This window comes from Cricetulus griseus, chromosome 3 (genome assembly GCF_003668045.3).
Source record: "Cricetulus griseus strain 17A/GY chromosome 3, alternate assembly CriGri-PICRH-1.0, whole genome shotgun sequence".
Classification (NCBI taxonomy): domain Eukaryota; kingdom Metazoa; phylum Chordata; class Mammalia; order Rodentia; family Cricetidae; genus Cricetulus; species Cricetulus griseus.
The window spans coordinates 244120172-244142557 of NC_048596.1; the positions used below are offsets into that span (position 1 = coordinate 244120172).

Genomic DNA, 22386 nt, shown 5'->3' on the forward strand with positions numbered 1-22386 from the left:
TTGCCAGTAAAAAAGCCTGATGAAGTAAAGAACAACAACCCAGGGGTGGTGGTGTAATCCAGATACTCCAGAGATGAAATCAGGACAATCAGCCAGGAGTTCAAGGCCTGTTTTGGCTGCAACTTGAGTTCAAGGTCAGCTAGGGGTAGGTAAGTGAGACAACTCCCCCCTCCCCCATCTCAAAATGAATGGACAAATAAAAATCTCCTTACTCACTTTTTTCCCTTTGCTGTGGGATTTGAATTCATTTTTTAAATTATTTATTTATGGCTAGGTATGTCTGTGCACGTGGATGAGAGAAGAGGGCAACAAATATCCCCAAGTTGGACTTAGGGAGTTATGAATTGCTCAGAGAGTTCCAAACAGTGATCTCCTGTCCTAAAGAGCAAATGCTCTTACCAGAGCGTTTATCTAGCGATAATGGAGTTAATATTTTGGACTTAAATTTTATCCAACTTATTGTACACAAATGATGTTGCACTTGTGTAATAATTTGCATGTTATCAACTGTGGTTGGGCTCTTTTGTGTGGTTGGATTTTGGATTTTCACTTTGAAGAAAAAGATGAGAACATTGGTGGGTCTGGGTTGCTTGGCAGGCCTAGCCTATTTGACATGACAATAGGATTGGATGTTTTAGAACCTAGGGAGGAAAAACGAAGGTGGTAATAGAAAACGGAAAGTCATTAATGGACAGATTCATGTTTGAAAGAAAGTAAATACTCACTAAAGACACAAGATTTAAAATAAAAAACGTTTAAGTTGAAGGGAAATGAAACAGCCATATGGATTCCTAAGACCAAATATTGGATTCTCAGAATGTCGTAGCTCTTTCGCAGACTAAGTGTGTGGCCCTGAAAAGGGCCTTTAGAGAAAAAAGCTGAAAAGCTGAACTGCTCAGCCGCCGAAGCCGTAGAGAGTGCGACCCTGGCGCTTGAGCGCGTAGACCACGTCCATGGCGGTGACGGTCTTGCGCTTGGCGTGCTCCGTGTAGGTGACCGCGTCGCGGATCACGTTCTCCAGGAACACCTTCAGCACCCCGCGGGTCTCCTCGTAGATGAGGCCGGAGATGCGCTTGACTCCGCCACGGCGGGCCAGGCGGCGGATGGCGGGCTTGGTGATGCCCTGGATGTTGTCGCGGAGGACTTTGCGGTGGCGCTTAGCGCCGCCCTTGCCCAGACCTTTACCGCCTTTACCACGGCCAGACATGGTGACAGTGAACCGCTGAGAGCTGAAACACTGAGCCTTGAGCTGAGAGCAGGCTTTTATACAGCAGGCGGCGGACCGAACTGAGGACCTGAGGGAGGAGGCGGGAAGTTGCTGCCGCCGCCGTGGGGGAGGGGAAGGCTTAAAAAAAAAAAAAAAGAAAAGGCGCCTCTGTTTCTTTGTCTGTGCCTTCTAATGGAACCAACTCCTCACCCTGTCTTAAGTTTGGAGAATTGAGCTCACAAGCAACACGCCGACGTTGTGCAAAATACAGAAAGCCAAGCGGCCCCCTAATGACCGGTTACCCCGTCTACAGAGAACACCGCAGGCAGCTGCTGAGGTGCTCTGGCTGCGGCTAATGCACACTTTGTAACACTTTGTAAGGCTCACAAGATGCTGTAAATTACCTTGTATTCCTTCTCTACGCATCTTAATATCTGTATTATTCTCTTAATTTTTCATAAAAGCAGCATCAATGGGTGAATTAGTCATCTACATCAGTTGGTGAATCTGTCGAATTTAAGGTCATTTTTCACATGTAAGTTAATTTTCCTTAAGTATACTTAGGGTCAATACTGATGTGTCTATTTTGACTATATTAAATTGAATCTGTATGTGAATTTCATCATACTGCAAATTTCATTCCTTCCAATATTTTCTATTTAATTGGCTTTCTATTTCTACTTAATTGGCTTTCATCAACATTTTCAAAGAAATATCCAAATGCTTTTTTGAAGATTGAACAAAATCTTTGAGGATGGTTGTTCTGTGTCTGTTGTGCACAGTACTCTCTGTACAGTACAAGTAAAATGAAACTGCTTATTTTTTAATATTCTGAAATATTTTTTTCTTTAACTTCTAAGTTAGGATATGTCAATAGGATTCCTGGAAATAAAACTGTATCTTCAAAGACAGATTGACCAGTACTGAGGTGATTTGGAGACTTAGGGGCACCATACCTAAGTAAGGTTGGAATGTTTCAGGTCCACAGGCTGGTTGTCTCATCTTTGGCAAGTTTTAAGCACCTAAATGTGGTTGCCCACCTCTGTCTAAACTAATATCTGCAGCCTTAAAATTGCAGACTACTAACTTCCACCAATCCAAAATCTAAGAACATCCTCAGACACAGTCACTATATATCCTGGTGGCAGTAGACATGTATCCAGTGTTGCTCAAAGGATCACATTTGAGGGTGAATTCTGCCCTATCAATTTCCCTGTTTGAACTGCCTGGAGCAACAGCTTCCACTGATTGACTTAAAAAAAAATATTGTATTATGGTCTATGTATTCCAGGATGTCTCAGAACTCAAATCTCATCTTAGCCTCCTTTAAAGCCCGTGCCACCAAGTGGGCTTGATTTTGCATGTACGAACCATAAAATACTTGCCTTCGTAAAATTTTCACAAAACTACGCTTATGTAAAGAAAAACAAAACCGCCCGGCGGTGGTGGCACACGCCTTTAATCCCACCAGAGGGGATGCAGTGGCAGGCGGATGTCTCAGAGTTCGAGAACAGCCTGGTCTACAAGAGCTACTTCCAGGGCAGCATTCAAAGCCAAAGAAACCTGCCTCTAACCTTCCTCCCCGCACCCAAAAGAAAAAAACATTGAAAACAGGCATAAGACTAAAAGAATTATAGTTGAAAATCATTCTGTAAGTACAAAGGCATGGCGTGATGACTAGAGGCACCTAAAGAACCACCCTTTTAGCAAACTTGCTATCCCTCGAGTAATACTACATACGAATAGCGTGAGGTTACTGCAAACTTCCTGGCCTAACGTTGCATTACAATTTAGTTGACCATCAGGCAGTAGCAGTTGATTCACCCTAGTTTTAGCACAAATGGGCAACAAATAGCAAAAACCTTCACTCCAAATCCTATTGTCTCACGAATAGAATTAGTGAAGAGTCCACCATTGTATTTAAGATATTACTGGTTTAACTACTAAGGAGTACCACAGCTCCTCCCAGTGTTTTCGTAGGTGGCTCTGAAAAGAGCCTTTGGTGAATTTTAACAGTGCTTGATACAAAGGGTCTCACTTGCCCTTGGCCTTATGGTGGCTCTCGGTCTTCTTGGGCAGCAGCACCGCCTGGATGTTGGGCAGGACGCCGCCCTGCGCGATGGTCACGCGGCCCAGCAGCTTGTTGAGCTCCTCGTCGTTGCGGATGGCCAGCTGAAGGTGGCGCGGGATGATGCGGGTCTTCTTGTTGTCGCGGGCCGCGTTGCCAGCCAGCTCCAGGATCTCGGCCGTCAGGTACTCCAGCACAGCCGCCAGGTACACCGGGGCCCCGGCGCCCACGCGCTCCGAGTAGTTGCCCTTGCGGAGCAGACGGTGCACACGGCCGACGGGGAACTGCAGGCCGGCCCGGGAGGAGCGGGTCTTGGCCTTGGCGCGAGCCTTGCCACCCTGCTTGCCGCGTCCAGACATAATAGATTGGTAGCTGCTAAAAATCAATCAGCGAGCAACTAAAAGAGACACTGGTGCTGTTTATAGTCAACACAAGGCGCGAAAATGAAGCGATTTCATTGGCTACATGCATCTTTTCCACCTAACCCAATGGCACCGTGGTTTTGAAAAGTATTTGCTTTGATTGGACACTAAGTGAATGACGTTTTTAATCACGATAAGCATAGTCACAAGTTTGTTTTAAAAGCAGTCGGCGCCGAGTGCATTCTCGTATTTTCTGTTTCTGCTTTCCTGATTTCCTTTTGTTCTTCGCCATGCCTGAACCTGCCAAGTCCGCGCCGGCCCCGAAGAAGGGCTCCAAAAAGGCCGTGACCAAGGCCCAGAAGAAGGACGGTAAGAAGCGCAAGCGCAGCCGCAAGGAGAGCTACTCGGTGTACGTGTACAAGGTGCTGAAGCAGGTTCACCCCGACACCGGCATCTCCTCCAAGGCCATGGGCATCATGAACTCGTTCGTCAACGACATCTTCGAGCGCATCGCGGGCGAGGCTTCTCGCCTGGCGCATTACAACAAGCGCTCGACCATCACGTCCCGGGAGATCCAGACGGCTGTGCGCCTGCTGCTGCCCGGGGAGCTGGCCAAGCACGCGGTGTCCGAGGGCACCAAGGCTGTGACCAAGTACACCAGCTCCAAGTGAGCGCGCTGACTTTCTTGACCCAAAGGCTCTTTTCAGAGCCACCCACAAATTCTGTTGAAACAGCTGTTACATTTCTCGATCTTTTGTGCCCCAAGTGTAGTCCTCCTGTCTGGGAGGTAACAAAAGAGAATAAATAAGCTGAATCCCAGGAGGTAAGATTTATGGAGTATATATACATATATATTTGGTCCAGTCAGTCCTGTTTAGTTCTTTTTTTTTTTTTTTTTTTACTCCCCTTGAAATTGCTTTTCTAGGAATGCATCCAATTCTCAAATTATACTTAAGTCAAGTACAGCTCACTGTGCTGAGTCAGTAAAGTGTTAATGGTGATAGCCCATCTAGAAGCCTGTGTGATTTGAATGTCAGTGATCACAATCCAGCAGCAGGAGTCTTAACCCAAAGGCTCTCTTCAAGGCCACTCACTTTATTGGTAGGACGTGGGACTTCATTGTGAGTTGTTACATTTCTTAGAAAGTTGCTATTCTGGAGTACTTAGTAATGGAACGTTTCCGCATTGAACGCTGTAAAGTTTTTCGGGTCTTTGAAAGCACCTGTGCACACATACTCAGTTTAAAGTTTGCTTTTGTGTGCAGTGCTGTCTGTGCATGTTTATTCGGTTTCCCTATTGAGCTTTACCAAAAGTGAAACTAACCAAAAGAATTTTTGCCCATCTCAAAGTAGACTTCAATGTCCAATCCAGGCGCTGCGCGGGCAATTTGAAAATCACGCGCCAAATCTTCTCTGTATCTGTCTTTATTCGAAACTGGCCCTCACTTCTGCGGAGGCGTTTGTTTCCCCGCCATTTGTGCGGTGGTTCTCGTCTCTGTTTCTGACATTTGGAAGGGACTTAAAAGGAAAAAATCAGAAGGCTATTGCCAGCTGTTCCCCTATCCTCACCCCCCCACCATAATCAAAACAGGCTTTCCAGTTTAAATATGCAATAGCAAAATTGGAACATTTTAACCTGGAATCCACATGAAACCACTTCCACAATAAGTTTATTTTGCTCAGTTCTTTTGTTGGTGCGTTTTATATGAGTAGGATATTCTGTTGACTTCTAGTTGTTTTCATAAGAATATGTTGCAAATACAGCAACAAGAGATGGGGATTTGTTTTGTTTTGTTTGTTTTAGGAACAATGGAATTTTTTCAGGCAAACTAGTAGAAATAACCACGTGTTCCTATAAAAGAAATGCTTTAACTGAGGTAAATTAATACAATGCAAGTCATACAAAGAAGAAAATGGCTGAAATAAAGTATGTAATTTTAGAGTCATGTCTCGGAAGGTTTGCAAATAATGCCATTTAATAAAAATCAAATCCAAATTACTTAGTTTTGAAGTTCATTTAGAAACCTGTATGGTTACAAACCGAAATGAAAAATGTAAAACTATTAGACAAAGATTACTTTAGTGGTAAAGGTGTCTAAGTAATGGGGAAAGCACAGAGACTCTGAAATCCTTTTTTGGGGGGACCAGTAGTTTGCTCTTGAGTGTATCATATAATGTGCTTTACATTTTAGGTGTGTGTTTCCTATAACCTGTTATAATCAGATGCTATATGATAGTACAGATATAATAAAGAGGTAAAAACAAGTGTTTTAACTCATATAAAACGCACCAACAAGAGAACTGAGCAAAATAAATTTATTGTGGAAGTGGTTTTTACCTGTGTAAAAACAAGTTCTAAGCCTCATTAAAAATAGAAAAATCTATGAGACCCTAGAGAAACTAGGGTCTCATAAAGTACTAATGGAAGAATGTAGCAAGGCTCATGGTTTCAGGTTTGGGCTAAAATTAAGTGTGAAAGATCAAAAGATACTGTCAATTTGACCATGGACACCAAAACCAGGAACAGCAAAGGACTCAGCTTATTCAGGACTTGGAGTGCAGAGCCTTTATTCTTAGCCATATTATACTGTTGCAGTCATGGATACAAAATACAGAGTGCATAAGATAATGCCAGCTTGTAATGTTGGCTTTTTTTCTTACTAAACAAAGAGCAGCTTTTATGTTACTAACTGAACATTTTCCCAGAAGATAGATGAAAAAACATGACACCTGGTCAGGGAAATACTTGTTGGAGTATGAAGACAATGTTCTGTCATAACTCTGCAAATATCCTCTTGCTTTCAAGGATTATTTGGCAAGTATATTGTCCTGGGCTGACATCAGTTCATCAAGTCTTATTTTCCCCCTTTTTGTTTAACCATATTTTGTTATATAAAATTGAATAGAGCAGCTCGATGTTGTATTACTTTTTTGAGGTTGGGAGGTTTTATCTAGGCTATTTAAAATAACAAGAGCAAATAATCCTTATAAACATTATAACCTAGAAAATGCTTGCAGTCTTAAGTTGATCAAATGGATTTAACTTCGCCAAGCCACTAGCAATACCCTCTAATATTTTATCACCAGGTACTCCATGTTCTGCAAACATGTGAGTAATACCAGACAGTAATCTCAAAATTTCCAGATTCATAGTACCATGAATTAATAAATGTTCTAACATTATCCAAGGAGTAGCTTAGAAATGAGTCACATTCCATTTGCATCTTAATGACAATTGTCTTTTTAAGTTAACAACCTGGCCATCTGTACAGGCATCCAAACACCAATCTGAGATAAAAGTACATAAATGCTCTCTGGGAGCTCAAATTAACTGGAGTACTAGCATTTAAACTTACCTATAAGGAACAGTTGGAACAAGACACAGATCCTTCAGATTGATCCCAAGAGGTATCTCCAATCATGGAAAATAAGGAAGATTAACATATGCAATACTAGTATATGATGCTTTTCTAATTAAGAAAACAAACTCATTGTTAGATGTAAGGGGCCGTGGACCCAAAACTATGCGGCTTAAAGCCCACCTTTGTAAGACTTTTAATGACCTTTAAGTTTGCGGCTTAAAGCCAGCTCTGTGAGCCTCCTGTAACCTCTAATTAGATACGGTTTGGTCAAGTGGAACTGCTAACTGCTTCTGTTCCGAGGAAGGGTCTGGAGCTTTTCTGTTCGCTCTTCCAAGAAAGACCACTAGATGTTCTGGCTGACAAGAAGAATGTTCCAGTCCCAGCAAATACCTGATGTTCCTTCTATTATTCCCCCCAATTCTATTGTTGCAGGGCTATTTAAGCCCACTCTAAGCCCCAGTAAATCGAGACCTTGACATTGCACAGACAGACTCTTGTCCTTTCTTGCGCCGCATGGTCTCCATTTCTCTCTCACCCCCATCGACCCCCTTAGGTGACAACCCCCTCGAGACCCGCAAATAACCTGGCCTGCTGGACGGGTCAAGTGGCGCCAAACGTGAGGCTCAAGGTACGGTGGTCTCCGGAGAGCACCCAGAGAAGAAGAGACTAGTCGACCCAAAGTGGAGTCGCCCTGCATCGCTCGTGCACCGGTCTGTCTCGACGTAAGTACTGCTGTCCCATTATAGTCATGGGCAAAACAGCCTCTAAGGAGGCCCTCTTTATCAGAGAAGTAAAGAGTAGTCTTAGGGAGAGAGGAATAAGAGTTAAAAAGAAAGATAAAAAGGAGTAAGAATTAAAAAGGAGAAGATAAAAAGAAATAAGAGTTAAAAAGAAAGATTTAGTTCATTTTTTGTTTTATTAATAAAGCTTGTCTATGTTTGATTTTAATGGGACCAGACATAGCTCCCCAGACCTGGGAAAAGGTTGGGAGAGATTTAGGTAAGATGTATGAGTTAACCCCCCCAAAAAAAAATGTTCCTGAAGTTATTCTTAATTATTGGGCTCTTCTCATTCAGAGCCCTGAACTCATTGGTGACAGGTCTCGCCTCTTGCTGTTAAAGACTTCCTTCAGAAGTTGTGACCATTGTCATGTACAGAAGCCAATGACTGACCTTCCCCTATTCCCTCAGCCTGTGCTCTCACCCTCCCGGGGCTCCGCATACTTGCAAGCCACGGAGGACTCACTGGTCTGCTCGTTGCTGGCAGCATTTCTTAGAGGCAGTCAAGCTTGGAGGCTGCAACTTACAGCCTTGGGAGATGCCGCCATGGTTGATGGCTAATTAATGTATATAAATGCTATTGATACAGCCAGACAGAAACTGTTTTTGAGACTTATAGAAAAGAAAAGGCAACATATTTAAGCTTAGAATTGTTCAAATTTTGGATGCTCATATTTCAATGATTGACTATAAGCTACTATGTTAATAATTTCAATTAGGATTTTTCTTTTCTACAAGCTGATCATAACTTAGGCAAAAGGAGAAATGTGAGACGTATGCAAGTTATGAATGAACGGTGTGGCCACACCTGGATGCGTGATGTGATTGTGAATTTATGAATGCGATGAATGGAAATGCCTATATTGCCTTGGATATGATTAGAGATATTTATATTGCCTTGGATATTGTTTAAAAAATATCAAAGTCACTTTAATAGAGTCAAAAAGAGCATCCAGTTAATGAGTCAATGTCTTAACAGGAAAAATTATGATTTGAGCCCTAGGAGATAGTCAATTAAAAGGTTAGCAAAAGTTTATAGCATTAGCTTAGAGATATGAGGAATCTATGATACTGTTAGACCCCCGAAAACTCAAGTATTCCGGGCACCAGGCCAGGTTCGCGGTCACCCCAATCACCAGGCGGATTCGAGAGCTTGCTGCAAACTGCACAAGGCTTTATTGTAATTTAACGAGCTAACCCTATGTTAGCTCGGGTCTTTCACCCACCTGCCATGGTGGACGGCTAGAAAAGACGGCTCCTTGGGTCTCCCAAAAGATCTTATAGGGCAGCGTAAGGGGAGTGTCTAGGGGTACGCACAGGCTTACGCACAGGCTCACGATTGGTGTGCTTCCAGGCTTGGAGGGCTTGCCCTGTGTTGATTGGTCAACTGGTTGTTATGGCTCATAGGCCCTCCCAGGGTGGTTGCTATGCTCTCTACGTCATTGCTGTGCGCTTGTCTGTAAAGCACACCCAGGGTCGTAAAGCATAGTGCCACCAGCTAACTTCTGATTGGCTCCTTGTCACAAGACAGGCATCTGACCTCTAAGTGACCAAGGCAGGTTTATGGCAAGCACGTGTTCGGCAGTTATGGCTGCCAAAAGGAAGCTGGTTCCTTCAATACTATAAAATTTGGCAGATGAGAGGATATAGGTCTTACTAAAATTTTATGGTTGAAAAAGGACATCTAGAAAATAAGGGTTGATGCATGATTTTGAGAAGGATTTATGAGAAGCCTCAAAAAAGAGCCAACCTGTTAGATTCACAGCTTGGCAGGTCAGCTAACATGCAAGTGAGGTCTTATCAGCTTGTCAGCCTCAAAGATTAGATTAGAAAAGGCTACTCAAAAACTCTAAATAAATCTAGAGAACTGTTAAAGACATATGTTATATTCTAAAGAAATTGGGGCTTAATAGATAACAATTAGAAAAGATAGTTTAAAAATCTTTTAAATGAGTTTTTTAGAAATTGTTATAAAATATTCATTGGTTAAGTATTTTTTTGAGCATCTAATGATGATTTAAATCCTTTAAGTAATATTCTATAAGGAGATAATGATCCAGATATACCTAAACAACTAACTAGAAAGGTAGACAAGTTCATATCTTCCATCCTTACTCTTCCAAGATTAAAGTCATAAGACCTAAAGGTCTAAGGCGTGGCTATTGTAGGATGTTTGATCTTGGTCCTGGATGTCTTATCTAAATAACAAGAGACTTGCTTTGAGGTATGGTAACTCTTGACCCTCAAGGTCAAATAACAAGAAATTTTGTCTAAGGTGTGGTTACCAAATGTTTAGAGAATTAAGGAAGAAAGTCTGTTTGTTCCTTGTACATGATAAAGAAGTCTTTTGCAATGGTCCCCTTTTGGGTTGGGGTATTTAAGAATATTGAAGAATAAACTTGGGGCATCCACTATTCACTAGATTGCCCTTCTAACTCTATTCTGTGTCTTTGTCTTAGCGTCTTTACCTGCCCTTTCTCAATCCACATTCCTCCTTTTAGGTACAAACCAGGCAAGTCAGCTGGAACCAACTGAAGCCCCACAAAGACGGGTTATAACACCCCATGACAAATGGCTGAGAACCACTGAAAAGATCACTTCTTCAAAGACAGAGGCTTGCAAGGGAGGTGGCTCAGTCTTCTATAATGAGCCTTTGTTCAGAACTAACTTAGGGCTTTTCACAATTATTTTAATCACTTCCAAGGCCATCTCTCACAGGGACCTAAGGGCTTTCCAAAAGTTCTGTGTGCTAAAGTCAGGACTGTCTCCCTTATCACCACAATGGGGAGCAAATTCCCATCACAGTGACATTTGTGAACCAATAAAAACAAACACTTTGATCAATTACCAGCCAGCAATCCACCTATTCATCTATCCGTCCATGCAGAACCATGCATACATGCTTCTGTTCTTCACACTCCCACCTATCCTTCTTATGTATTCATTGTTTCCTGGTCTGTCTTGCAGCCAGGTTTGGCAGTGTGACTGAGTTCCAGCCATGAGATAGTTGACAGGGTCCCAGACCTTACATTTTAAAAAATATTTGATGGGTGGAGAGCTGTCTCTATAGTTAAGAGCCCTGACTGCTCTTGCAGAGGTAGGTCCCTAGTTCAGTTCCCAGAAGCTACATAATGACTCACAATGGTCTTCAACTCCAGTTCCAAAGGATTTGACTCCCCCTTCTGGTTTCTACAGGTACTGCATGCACATGGTTCGCAGAAACAATGCACGTAAAATAAAAATTCCTTTTTAACTTGTTTTGCTATTTAAATTGTGTGTGTGTGTGTGTGTGTGTGTGTGTGTGTGTGTGTGTGTGTGTGTGTGTGTGTGTGTGTCCCCACATGCATGTTTGTGCATCGAACATGCATGTCTATGTGTCCCCACAGGGATGTGTGTACACATCCTTGGCAGCTATTGTCTTTAGATCCCTCTGCACCTACAGTTACTGCCTGATGTGGATGCTGGACACCGAACTTGGGTCCTCTGCTCTAAACTACTGAGACATCTCTCCAGCACCCCAGAGAGCTGGGGCACTCTTTTTGGTTTATTCTTTATATTTTTCTCTTTCAATGCAAATGTAATGGCTGGAGTCAAAATGCCTATTTTGACAAGACCTAGAGATCAATATAAAGAAAGAGCTTGCTTGAATAGTGGACCATGAAAAGTGAAAACTATCTTTGCTGGGTTTTAGGAGCTTTCCAGTAACTCAAGCCAGAAGTTCCAAGTTTGATGAGGGCACAATTCTATCAAAGTTTTAAAGTGGAAAGACCAACCCTTTTTCATTGTCCTCTGTAAGGGGCCGTGGGCCCAAAACTATGCGGCTTAAAGCCCACCTTTGTAAGACTTTTAATGACCTTTAAGTTTGCGGCTTAAAGCCAGCTCTGTGAGCCTCCTGTAATCTCTAATTAGATACGGTTTGGCCAAGCAGAACTGCTAACTGCTTCTGTTCCGAGGAAGGGTCTGGAGCTTTTCTGTTCGCTCTTCCAAGAAAGACCACTAGATGTTCTGGCTGACAAGAAGAATGTTCCAGTCCCAGCAAATACCTGATGTCCCTTCTATTATTCCCCCCAATTCTATTGTTGCAGGGCTATTTAAGCCCACTCTAAGCCCCAGTAAATCGAGACCTTGACATTGCACAGACAGATTCTTGTCCTTTCTTGCGCTGCTTGGTCTCCTTTTCTCTCTCGCCCCCATTGACCCCCTAGGTGATACCTCCTCGAGACCCACAAATAACCTGGCCTGCTGGACGGGTCAGTCCTCAAGAGTGGCACCCAGATGCAAGAGAGAAAGCTCTCACTCCCCGTCTCTGACCTTCTAATAGGCTGTTTGCATGCAGCAGTTCAACCTGACCCAACCTGAAATTTTTCTATAATAATCTTTCTGGGTGAGAACAATTCTCCATTTTGTTACTGAACAACACATTTTAAATGTTATCTGGAATGTAAGGGCAAATATGATGGCCAAAACATTCTAGTCAGAGGAGTCAGAGAATGTCTGGACTTTTCTCAATTTTTACAGAATAATTCAATCTGGGTTCTAAATGTCAGGTGTCCCTCCCTGGATCTTGATTTTGACAAGGTGTAAAGTCCCCTGTCCAGAGCCCCAGGGGTACCAAATTCAGCTTACCTCAGCTCTAGCTTCAAAGAAATGCTGAGAAGTGGGTTGGTACCAAGTCCACCCTCAGGAACAACTGCTATGTCCTTAGGCCCCAAAGAAGCAGAGAGGAGCACGTTCTAGTGGAATATGTCTTTTGTACAGCTCAGAAACCCAAGGGCTCAGCCGGGCGTTGGTGGCACACCCCTTTAATCCCAGCACTTGGGAGGCAGAGGCAGGTGGATTTCTGTGAGTTCGAGGCCAGCCTGGTCTCCAGAGCGAGTGCCAGGATAGGCTCCAAAGCCACACAGAGAAAGCCTGTCTCGAAAAACCGAAAAAAAAAGAAAAGAAAAAAGAAACCCAAGGGCTCAGAATTGCTGATCTCAAAGGGAAGAGTGGGAGGGCACACTGCAAGCATCTTAGTCTGGCCTTCATGCCAATAGGTTTCATAGAAGAGGGGCCTCTCCTGACCCAACTGGAAGGCCCTAACTGATCCATTTCCTTTGTGTCCCATATGCTGCCCCTTCCCTCCTCCCTATCCTTGGGTTTTTCCATTTCCCCCTTTTTTCCCTGTTTCACTGATGTCCTCTGATTTACTGTCTCTTGTGTCTTGCAGTCTGTCCTCTCCAAGCTGTGCCTCAGTGTACTGCAGCACTACAATTTCTCACTCTGGAATAAAAGGTCCCATAGTCACTGTTCAACTCAGTCCTGGAATAAACCAGCTGGAGTGCCTCCCATGCTGCAAAACAAGAGACAAGTGTTTGCAAGTGCCACCTATTAACACACTTTGGGCAGATCATACCCCACCCTGTCAAAGCACAACCCCACCCCCACAGTAAATCGAGACCCCCACATGCAAAGGCAGATATAGAAGGGTAGACAGGGTGGCCAAGCATGTCAGCAAAGATTATCAAAAAGTCTTTCCCAACTGCAAGTGTTCCTCTCTGCTCTCTCCTAACCCACAGGGTCATCACTAGAAAAGCCAGGGTTTCGCTGTTTTCTGGTCCTAGATACAGGGATCTAGGAGAGTTTAAGGCCAGCCAAGACTATGTAATTGGGGAAGGGGGTCAGCTTTGAGCCTCGGGCTCGATGCTCAACCCAGGTAAAGCCCTGTAAAACTGTCTTACTTCCCTATAGTCCATCCTTTTCTCATTATCTCCTGTAAAATATAAGATTGCCACAGGCACAATAGAGAATAAATTCTTTCCCTGATTTTGGTCAAAGTATAAATAAATCCATTTCCCTTAACCAAATGCTGTTTCATGATTTCTTTTGGAATACAACAAAAGTAAGCCAGTGGAGGTGGACCTAAATGCCACATAACAGTTGTTGCAAGGACCAGAAAATGCCAGGACTGGGAGTGGCAGCAGCAGGGATGCAGGTAGGTACCGGTTTCAAGGGAGAAGACAGCTCTGATGGACACTCCTGAGACTAGTGCTGTCATATCTCCTTTCCAGGTCTGGGGCACAGGGCTCTGTGACTTCTGCATTGACAGCAGCAATGGGAACCCCACCTAAATTAGAGATCTTTTTCATTTCCTGCTGTTCTTGAAACATATTTCAAAACAATCAGAAGCCATCTGTGTTGTCCATATCTTCATTGCTAAAGGGTCACTGCCAGGATCACAAAGTGGAGGAAAACTTCCTGCAAATTATATTTCAGTTTTGCATATAGGAATCTACATAAGATTTAAAATTTAAATAAAGTCACAAAACTTTAAATTACCAAATCAAATAAATAAAGTAGCATTCCTATGAAGAGATCAATAAAAAAAAAAATCTGGGGCAAAGGTGAAACAACATGCACTTGCTTATGTTTTGTCTCTCAAACTTTGTTACTCAACTACAAAAATAGACTCTGTCCTACCAATTAGTCACTTGATGCCTTGTTGAAAATACATATGAAAACATATTGACAACCTAAGGCATTTAAGTTGCAACATGCTCAAGCTGTTTTAAGAATGAGGTCTTAAGATGGGGGTAGAAGGCACTCTGAGTCTTTGCTTAAGGCAAAGTATAGTATTCATAAATACTGCTTTATTACTTAGAATACCCCCCATTTTGCAGAAGAGAAAGAATATAGCAATATGAAACATAGAGCTAATTTTAAAAGATTAATCTCCATTGTGGATGAAGGAAAATTCTAACACCTGCATTCTAAAACGCTGTTGTCGCTACACTGATTTCAGCTGGAGGTCAGTCTGGGCCAGTTTGTGACCATAACTGAAGAATAAAATAAGTAATCACAAAAGTCGTCTATTAGAGGGGCAAAACATTAAAAAGGCAAATAAAGCACAGGCAGCAAAATGAAGGTAGGATTTTCACTGTAGAAATTTCATTTAAAAAAAAAAAAAAAGGATAGCAACAGAAGCAAAAACAGCTACTTTGCTCTATCCAGATCAGATATACAAATTGGCAGAAAATTTTGAGCTGCCAGCATAGTGTTTACACTAGAAGCCAATTCTACTTTAGCCTTAACTCAGTATAATTTAATTTGGATAACATTCAGGCATTTTACACAAATTAAAACTAAAGTGAGTAAGAAAACACATTCCCAATACTTTTATTGCTAAACAACCTTGACTTTTTAAGTTACCTGAAAGGCTGTTTACTTATTAAAGCATCCCTGACTGCCCAGCTGGGAAGCCTGAAACAGTTAAGGGATGACTGAGTAATGTTAGCAGCAATCTAACCTTAAAAGTGAAAGCGATACACAATCTTTAACGATGAAAACCGACCTAGTATAGTACAATAAAACTTCTGTTAGGAGTGTCAAACCAACTACATAAACAAACTTTTTAAATAAAGTACTTATCAGCCGGGCCTTGGTGGCGCACGCCTTTAATCCCAGTACTCGGGAGACAGAGGCAGGCGGATCTCTAAGAGTTGGAGGCCAGCCTGGTCTCCATAGCGAGTGCCAGGATAGGCTCCAAAGCTACACAGAGAAACCCTATCTCGAAAAACCAATAAATAAATAAATAAATAAATAAATAAAGTACTTATCAAGGAACTTCAGTGTCTGTAAGCTACCAAGAACAAAGTAAACGCTCCATAAATCGTGTAAACGATCAGGGTGGGAGTGGCACACACCTTTAATCCCAGCACTCTGGAGGCAGACACAGGATGATGGCAAGTTCGAGGACAGCCTGGTCTAAAGACCTAGTTCCAGGACAAGCAAGGCGGTTACACATTGAAACCCTGTCTCGAAAATACAAACATAAAGTGTAAGTGACTTGAAATTTGGACACCCCTGGGACACTTGGACACGGCCTGATTGGCACATGGCATTCGAAGAGATGTCTGAGCTGGAGTGTAGCTGCTTCAGCACCTTGTACATATACTCTACTTATGGCTACGATTACACTAATGGTCCTTCTGCGACTGCGTCACCGCCTTCTTAAAAACTCCTTCCGGTAAGGAGCTGACTTCGAGGGCCCTAATACTAGGAAGAAAAGGCAACTTGATAAAGTGAAGGGTGCAGGGTAGTCTCTACACTAGCTGTAAATGAGTTGCGGCAATTGAGTGGAGTGACTCTCCAAACGTCATCGACTGGCTGTCCAATCGAGGCAAGGTTGGTACAAAACCATGATGCAACTGGGTTAGGAAATACGATTATGTACAGCCAATCAATTCGGCCTCTTTTCGCGCCGCGCGTTGATTTTTCAGTTATGAAAAGCTAACTGCAGTCTAAGTGAACTCTGGAGAGCTACATTCCTGACGAACAATGTGTTCACAGAACAGAGGGTAAAGATAGACGCGCGCAAAGGACAAGACCTACTAGTCCGGGATGGGAGTGGGAGGATTAGCCGGGGGGGGGGGGGGGAGCGCGCACAGTGAGGAAAAAGGCGGGTGCCCGCGTGGACATGGCAACTACTCAGCAGTACGTGAGGGCAGGAGTACTCCGTGCTAGTGTTACCTGAATTCCACTGTGGCACCCAGATGGTTCAGGTAGTTGGCGGGACTTAGAGGGTTAGGTCAGTGTACAGCTACATTCACCGAGCTCTCTGGGTGGCTCTGAAAAGAGCCTTTGGGGCTTGGTTGCTATTAGAAGCAAACCTACTTCTTTTTAGAAACAGCCTTCTTCGCCTTAGCAGCTTTAGGCTTAGCTGTCTTAGGCTTGGCAACTTTAGGCTTGGCTGCCTTTGGCTTCACAGCCTTGGGCTTTGCCGGGCTCTTGGCTGCCTTCTTAGGCTTAGCTGCCTTGGCCTTCTTAGGGCTCTTGGCCACTTTCTTCACTCCAGCGGCCGCAGGCTTCTTTGCTTTCTTTGGAGTTTTCTTCACGGTCTTCTTGGCCCCCGCAGCCTTCTTAGGCTTTTTCGGGGTGGAACCTGAAGGCTTCTTAGCCTTGGCGGCGCCTGCCTTCTTGGCTTTGGGCTTGGCCTCGCCGGAAGCCGCCTTCTTGTTGAGCTTGAAGGAGCCGGAGGCGCCGGTGCCCTTGGTCTGCACCAGGGTGCCCTTGCTCACCAGGCTCTTGAGCCCCAGCTTGATGCGGCTGTTGTTCTTCTCCACGTCGTAGCCACCTGCAGCCAAAGCCTTCTTGAGCGCGGCCAGGGACACGCCACTGCGCTCCTTAGAGGCAGACACAGCCTTGGTGATGAGCTCGGACACCGGGGGACCGGTGGCCTTGCGCTTCGTTGCGCCAGCCTTTTTGGTCGCCTTCTTCTTTGCGGGAGACTTCTCCACAGGAGCCGGAGCAGCAGTTTCGGCAGGAGCAGTTTCAGACATGGCGAGATTGTAAGCTACAATAAAAGCAAAGGAAAACTAACTCAAAGAGCAAATTTTGCTGTGCTCCTTAGCTCCGACTCCGGGCTTATATAAGCCAGAGCTGCGCTGTGATTGGTGGAGCGTCCAATCCACCGCCCTTTGGCCGCGCGAAACAAGGTTAGAATCCCAAATTGTGTTTGTTAGTCCCCAAATTTTTACTTACTACTGAAAATAAGGGCGCAGAAATTGGCAGTTTGGTGTTCCAAAGGAGAACAGCCTTCGGGTTCACATACCTATGTGTGCTTTTTTTGAATCACAATCAACAGACTAAAGATATTTTTTTTTAAATCCCTCCAGTGTTTCAGAAGAATCCTCAAAGGAGAGGACATCCTGATAGTTACTTGCATATTTCCATAAACGTATACGAAGTATGCAAGGAACATTACTTAAAAGGATTTGTCCACAAGTCCCGCCTTTAATTTTTGCAAGAGTAAAAGAAATATCTTTTTTGGTTTGGTCACAAACTTTGTTTCTGACTGTAGCAAATAACACAGGTTTGGCTGGCGGCAGACTGAAATTAAACATTTTAGATATTTCTCTTTAAAATAGGTCCGGCTTCTCGTACTTTCTGCACATTGCTATCTTTAATGGAGATTGAAAATTTTTCCATTGTGAAACTTTCTTCTTTGAAGTCGGGAGTTTAGAAATCATTGACTTTAAGAGTTGTGGCAATGGATTGGCAGGTAAGAGCAGCTACTGCTCTTGCAGGTCTGCTTTAGTTTCCCAGCACTCACAGGGCAGCTTGCAACTGTCTGTAACTCCAGCCCCGGAGTATCTCAGGCTTTCTTCTCAATTCTCCGGATTATCAGGCAAGTAAGTGGTGCACATATACACATGGAGACAAAACCTCATACACATAAAGCTTTAAAAAGTAACTCAAATATTTAAAAAGAAGTCACTACCTTCAGAGGCAAACCAATTTACTTCTAAGTCAAAATAAATTAGATATGGATCTGACTTGCTTTTGTTAGTTGCTAATGGTATCTGAAGACAGAAAATACTAACTAAAGATAATTTGCGTGAGGAAAATTTTAAAACTTTCAGGAAATTATTAGAGTGACCCTCCAGTCCTCAAATGTAGTTGGTTGAGATGACCAGTGAGAATTTCAGAACATTTAGCAAGCAGGACAATCAGGCATGCTCTTAAGTAGTCAATGCCAATATGGGTATTTTTTGTATATTGAGATGCCAAGATGGGCAATATTTTAGAATATTATTAAGGGCCTGGCAATTAGAGTTTCAAAGAATTTGAGAAAAATAAAGCAATGGAAAGAGAAAGGGGGTGGTGAAGTTTGCTCTAGGAGAGAAGGTGAAGCTTACTATGGTGAAAGGTAACACAGGCTGTGGTGCAGAAAGATGTAAAAAGGACTACATCCGATTCATTCAGATGTAAAATAAATCACAAGGATTCTGTTTTATTTTACAAAGAAAAAAAATGCAGTTTCCTTTGACAAAGACAATCTTCATCAAGGTTTTCAGGGTCACACCTATAATCCTACCAATTACTCAGTTGAGGCAAGATTGCAATCACAAGGTCATTCATTGCTACATATTCAGGTGACTACATTTAACACTGAGCTACTTGAGACCTTATCTCAAAAAAAATAAAGTACTGACTGTTTTACCAATCAGTCAAGGATACTAAAGAGGACAAGAGGACAACATGTTTGGTACACATTGTCAGGGAATGGTGTACAAGATCGACACACCTATATAGTAAATTGTATTACTTTCAAAGTAGGAACGTTTCTAAAGAACAATAAGCAATATCAAAGAAGGTGTGTGACTTAGAAAACTTAAACTTTTACTTGTGTACCACTCAGCATAATTAAACACAAAGAGGTCATTTTAGCACTTGATGGTTTAAGCCTGCCAATAATCCCAAGCAACTGTGATAGTGAAGCCTTGTCTCAAAAGGAACAAAAGCAGCTTGTCGTACCCAATTTCCACTATCCAAACAAGTTTCTAATTTAGGGAAGAATTAACTGAAGCAAAATGCAGGGTGGCAGGTATTAATCACTAGAGAGATTTAAAGAACTCTAAAGGTATGCTAAAATTTAACTAGGCACATTTTACATAACCACCAGATTTGAAGCAGAAAGGATGCTACCTAACGAGGAAAAACTAAGGGGGACAATTGGTATATTTTCCTGTGAAGAGGTCCTGCTATCGAAACAAGTACTTAAGCTCAAAGAGCCACATGACTTAGAACATACACACAGGGTGAGAATGAGACCGAATAAAGTTGTGGTGAGTGCCACGTTAAGACTGTTGTAAACCGGAACATACAAGGATCAGTTTTGAAGTCACAGCTCATTTTTGGTGACAATGAAGGGGGGCTCTGAAAAGAGCCTTTGAAGTACAGGATGGCAGGAAAACCTAAGCCCTCTCCCCGCGGATGCGGCGAGCCAGCTGGATGTCCTTGGGCATGATGGTGACTCGCTTGGCGTGGATGGCGCACAGGTTGGTGTCCTCAAACAGACCCACTAGGTAGGCCTCACAGGCCTCCTGCAGCGCCATGACTGCAGAGCTCTGGAAGCGCAGGTCGGTCTTGAAGTCCTGCGCGATCTCGCGCACCAGGCGCTGGAACGGCAGCTTACGGATCAACAGCTCGGTGGACTTCTGGTAGCGCCGGATCTCGCGCAGAGCCACGGTGCCGGGCCGGTAGCGGTGAGGCTTCTTCACGCCGCCGGTCGCTGGGGCGCTCTTGCGAGCAGCTTTGGTGGCCAGCTGCTTGCGCGGGGCCTTGCCGCCAGTGGACTTGCGAGCTGTCTGCTTGGTACGAGCCATTTCACTGGATGAAAAACAACACAATGGAGAACTGCCGAAAAGCTTCGTGTATATATAACGAGCCTCCGTGCTGGATTGGACAGTCAATTGCTGACATCATAGATCCAGACATGGGATTGGTCCGCGTTTCAATCCAGTAATAAAAGGGTAGTTCGTCGCCTACATCCTCTTTTAAATGTACGAGTTGCGTTTTTAGCGTAAAAATTATTCTAGCATACCCCAGGAACTAAAATCACAAGAAAACGTTGGGTTTGGAAATCAACGAATCTTTTCATTATTTAAACAAAGGAGTCATTTAGAGCACACATTTAATGAAATCTGAAAGGAAAATTGACAAGAAATTAATTCCTGGAGTCATCAGCACTTCTCACATTTGATCGCTCCGGAGAACGGCTCCAACAATTCCGTCAGAGGAAACTACTTTAGAAATTGCAGTTCATACTACCTCTCAACGGTTGCGGTTTTGGCGCGATAAAATTCAAAATGGATGAACCGGCACACTTCCTGTATTTAAAAACCCCGAGGGCATTGAGATTTGTCTACTATGTTTCATTAACTGGGGACCCTGGCTCTTGATTGGCATTCATTTACAAGTTACTAAAGTTACAGTTCAAGGTTCGAAGGGAAGCCAGAAATTAGTCACAGAAACAGCAGCCTATACAGAAAAATGTATACAGCCCTAGAAGACTAAGGCAGCCTCTGGAAAAGCTAAACCAGGGATACTCTTGATGCTGCCTTGCTGTGGCAGGCGGTAGATGGCAGTCTTGGTGATAATTCTGTGTTGTGCAGGACTTGGCAGTAGTGCTTAGAACTACCTTTGCCCAGGCCATTCTCTCCTTTAATGTGGTCAGATTTGTCAGACACAAAAGACAATACGGTCAGAGTACGGGGCGTTGCTTTATGAACAGGTTTTTTACCCGATAGGGATCATCTATGCCACCAATATTTTCTCCATGTTTACAAGCGAACATTATCAGGACTTTTAGAAAAAAGGAAAGGACTGTGTGAAACTCCAGATTCTAACAAGGCCTATTGGAAAATATCTCTATCCACCTCCCATTTGAAACTACCCACTACTACTGGACCACCCCACCTAGTGAGTCAGGCTCCTAGCCTGCCTTCAGACACAGCACGTACACATTAGTCTTTGTGTTTGATGGGTATGCCATTCTCAGTTGAAGAGGGCTATTGCGAGTTATTTCTGAAATATGTGCCATGCGAAGTGCTTTATAACAAAAGCTAAAAAGCCTGACAAGTAGATGGATGCAGTTGGTGCAGTGTAAGTGAAGTTTAGATGTGGCTCACCCCCAATTACCAAGAATTCTTGTCTTTGTTCCATATATAAATATTTGTGTAAGATGGATGTAAACCCCAATCCTGTGCCATTGATGGAGGATCCTGTTAAGAGCAGCACCAAGTTGGTCATCCACACGCTGGGACCTGCCATCACTGTCACTTAAAAACTTGAGCTCAATCTGAATCAATTCTGCAGCAAACAGACTATCATGGATGGGTTCTGTAAGCAACGAATTAGATACCACACTAGTTTCTGGCTGTGACCCTTAGCGTTAACAGACTTTCTAGTGAGAAAGGAGGTGGCTCTGAAAAGAGCCTTTGTGTTTGTTCGGTCTTTTAATCAAATTATGCCCTTTCCCCACGAATGCGGCGGGCCAGCTGGATGTCCTTGGGCATGATGGTGACTCGCTTGGCGTGAATAGCGCACAGGTTGGTGTCCTCAAACAGACCAACGAGATATGCCTCGCTAGCCTCCTGCAGAGCCATAACGGCTGAGCTCTGGAAGCGCAGGTCTGTCTTGAAATCCTGCGCGATCTCGCGCACCAGGCGCTGGAACGGCAGCTTACGGATCAACAGCTCGGTGGACTTCTGGTAGCGCCGGATCTCGCGCAGAGCCACGGTGCCGGGCCGGTAGCGGTGAGGCTTCTTCACGCCGCCGGTGGCAGGGGCGCTCTTGCGAGCAGCCTTGGTGGCCAACTGCTTGCGCGGGGCCTTGCCGCCGGTGGACTTGCGAGCGGTCTGCTTAGTACGAGCCATGACCTCACAACTAGTAGAATCAAGTGAGCCCTGCTGAAGGCTTATTTATAATCAGAATCTGAAGCTGATTGGACGAAACTACACTAGGCTACTCAACTTCAAATGTATTGGTCAACTGTGCACGCGCCTTTTTTTTTTTTTTTTTTGTTGGTTTTTTTTTGTTTTTTTTCAGTCCGGCAACTCTGAAACAGATAAACCAGTATCACAAGCAATAGGGAAACTGAGGCAGGAGAATTGCTGCTAGTAGGAGACGAGCTTGAATTATATAGCGACAGACCTTCTCTCAAAGAAATGTTTGCAAATAATTTGATACTCTTCGTGACCTATGAGCTGTTTCTTTATTTCTCAGGTATAGGTTATTTTATACATGCGATTTCCAGTAGACAAAAGTGCTATTGACATTTTTTCGTA

General features: G+C 43.6%; 3 protein-coding genes and 1 pseudogene across 3 annotated transcripts; 1 reads left to right on the forward strand and 3 right to left on the reverse strand.

The window, feature by feature from the left end:
* Positions 1–3180: 3180 nt before the first annotated feature.
* On the reverse strand, positions 3181–3684 carry LOC100760601 (histone H2A type 1-B). Its single transcript, XM_027409522.2, has one exon. The coding sequence runs from the start codon at positions 3632–3634 to the stop codon at positions 3242–3244; it is 393 nt and encodes a 130-aa protein (XP_027265323.1). The 5' UTR covers positions 3635–3684; the 3' UTR covers positions 3181–3241.
* A 195-nt stretch (positions 3685–3879) lies between these two features.
* Positions 3880–4354, forward strand: LOC100760308 (histone H2B type 1-C/E/F/G/I). Its single transcript, XM_027409530.2, has one exon. The coding sequence runs from the start codon at positions 3928–3930 to the stop codon at positions 4306–4308; it is 381 nt and encodes a 126-aa protein (XP_027265331.1). The 5' UTR covers positions 3880–3927; the 3' UTR covers positions 4309–4354.
* A 12010-nt stretch (positions 4355–16364) lies between these two features.
* On the reverse strand, positions 16365–17166 carry H1-5 (H1.5 linker histone, cluster member). The gene has a single exon (XM_027409498.2). It carries the CDS (start codon positions 17092–17094, stop codon positions 16426–16428), a length of 669 nt encoding a protein of 222 aa, XP_027265299.1. The 5' UTR covers positions 17095–17166; the 3' UTR covers positions 16365–16425.
* A 2140-nt stretch (positions 17167–19306) lies between these two features.
* Positions 19307–19962, reverse strand: LOC113835012 (annotated as a pseudogene).
* Between the last annotated feature and the right edge of the window lie 2424 nt (positions 19963–22386).

Coding starts and splice junctions, on each gene's coding strand:
- LOC100760601 (XM_027409522.2), bottom strand. CDS start 3,634: ATGTCTGGACGCGGCAAGCAGGGTGGCAAGGCTCGCGCCAAGGCCAAG.
- LOC100760308 (XM_027409530.2), top strand. CDS start 3,928: ATGCCTGAACCTGCCAAGTCCGCGCCGGCCCCGAAGAAGGGCTCCAAA.
- H1-5 (XM_027409498.2), bottom strand. CDS start 17,094: ATGTCTGAAACTGCTCCTGCCGAAACTGCTGCTCCGGCTCCTGTGGAG.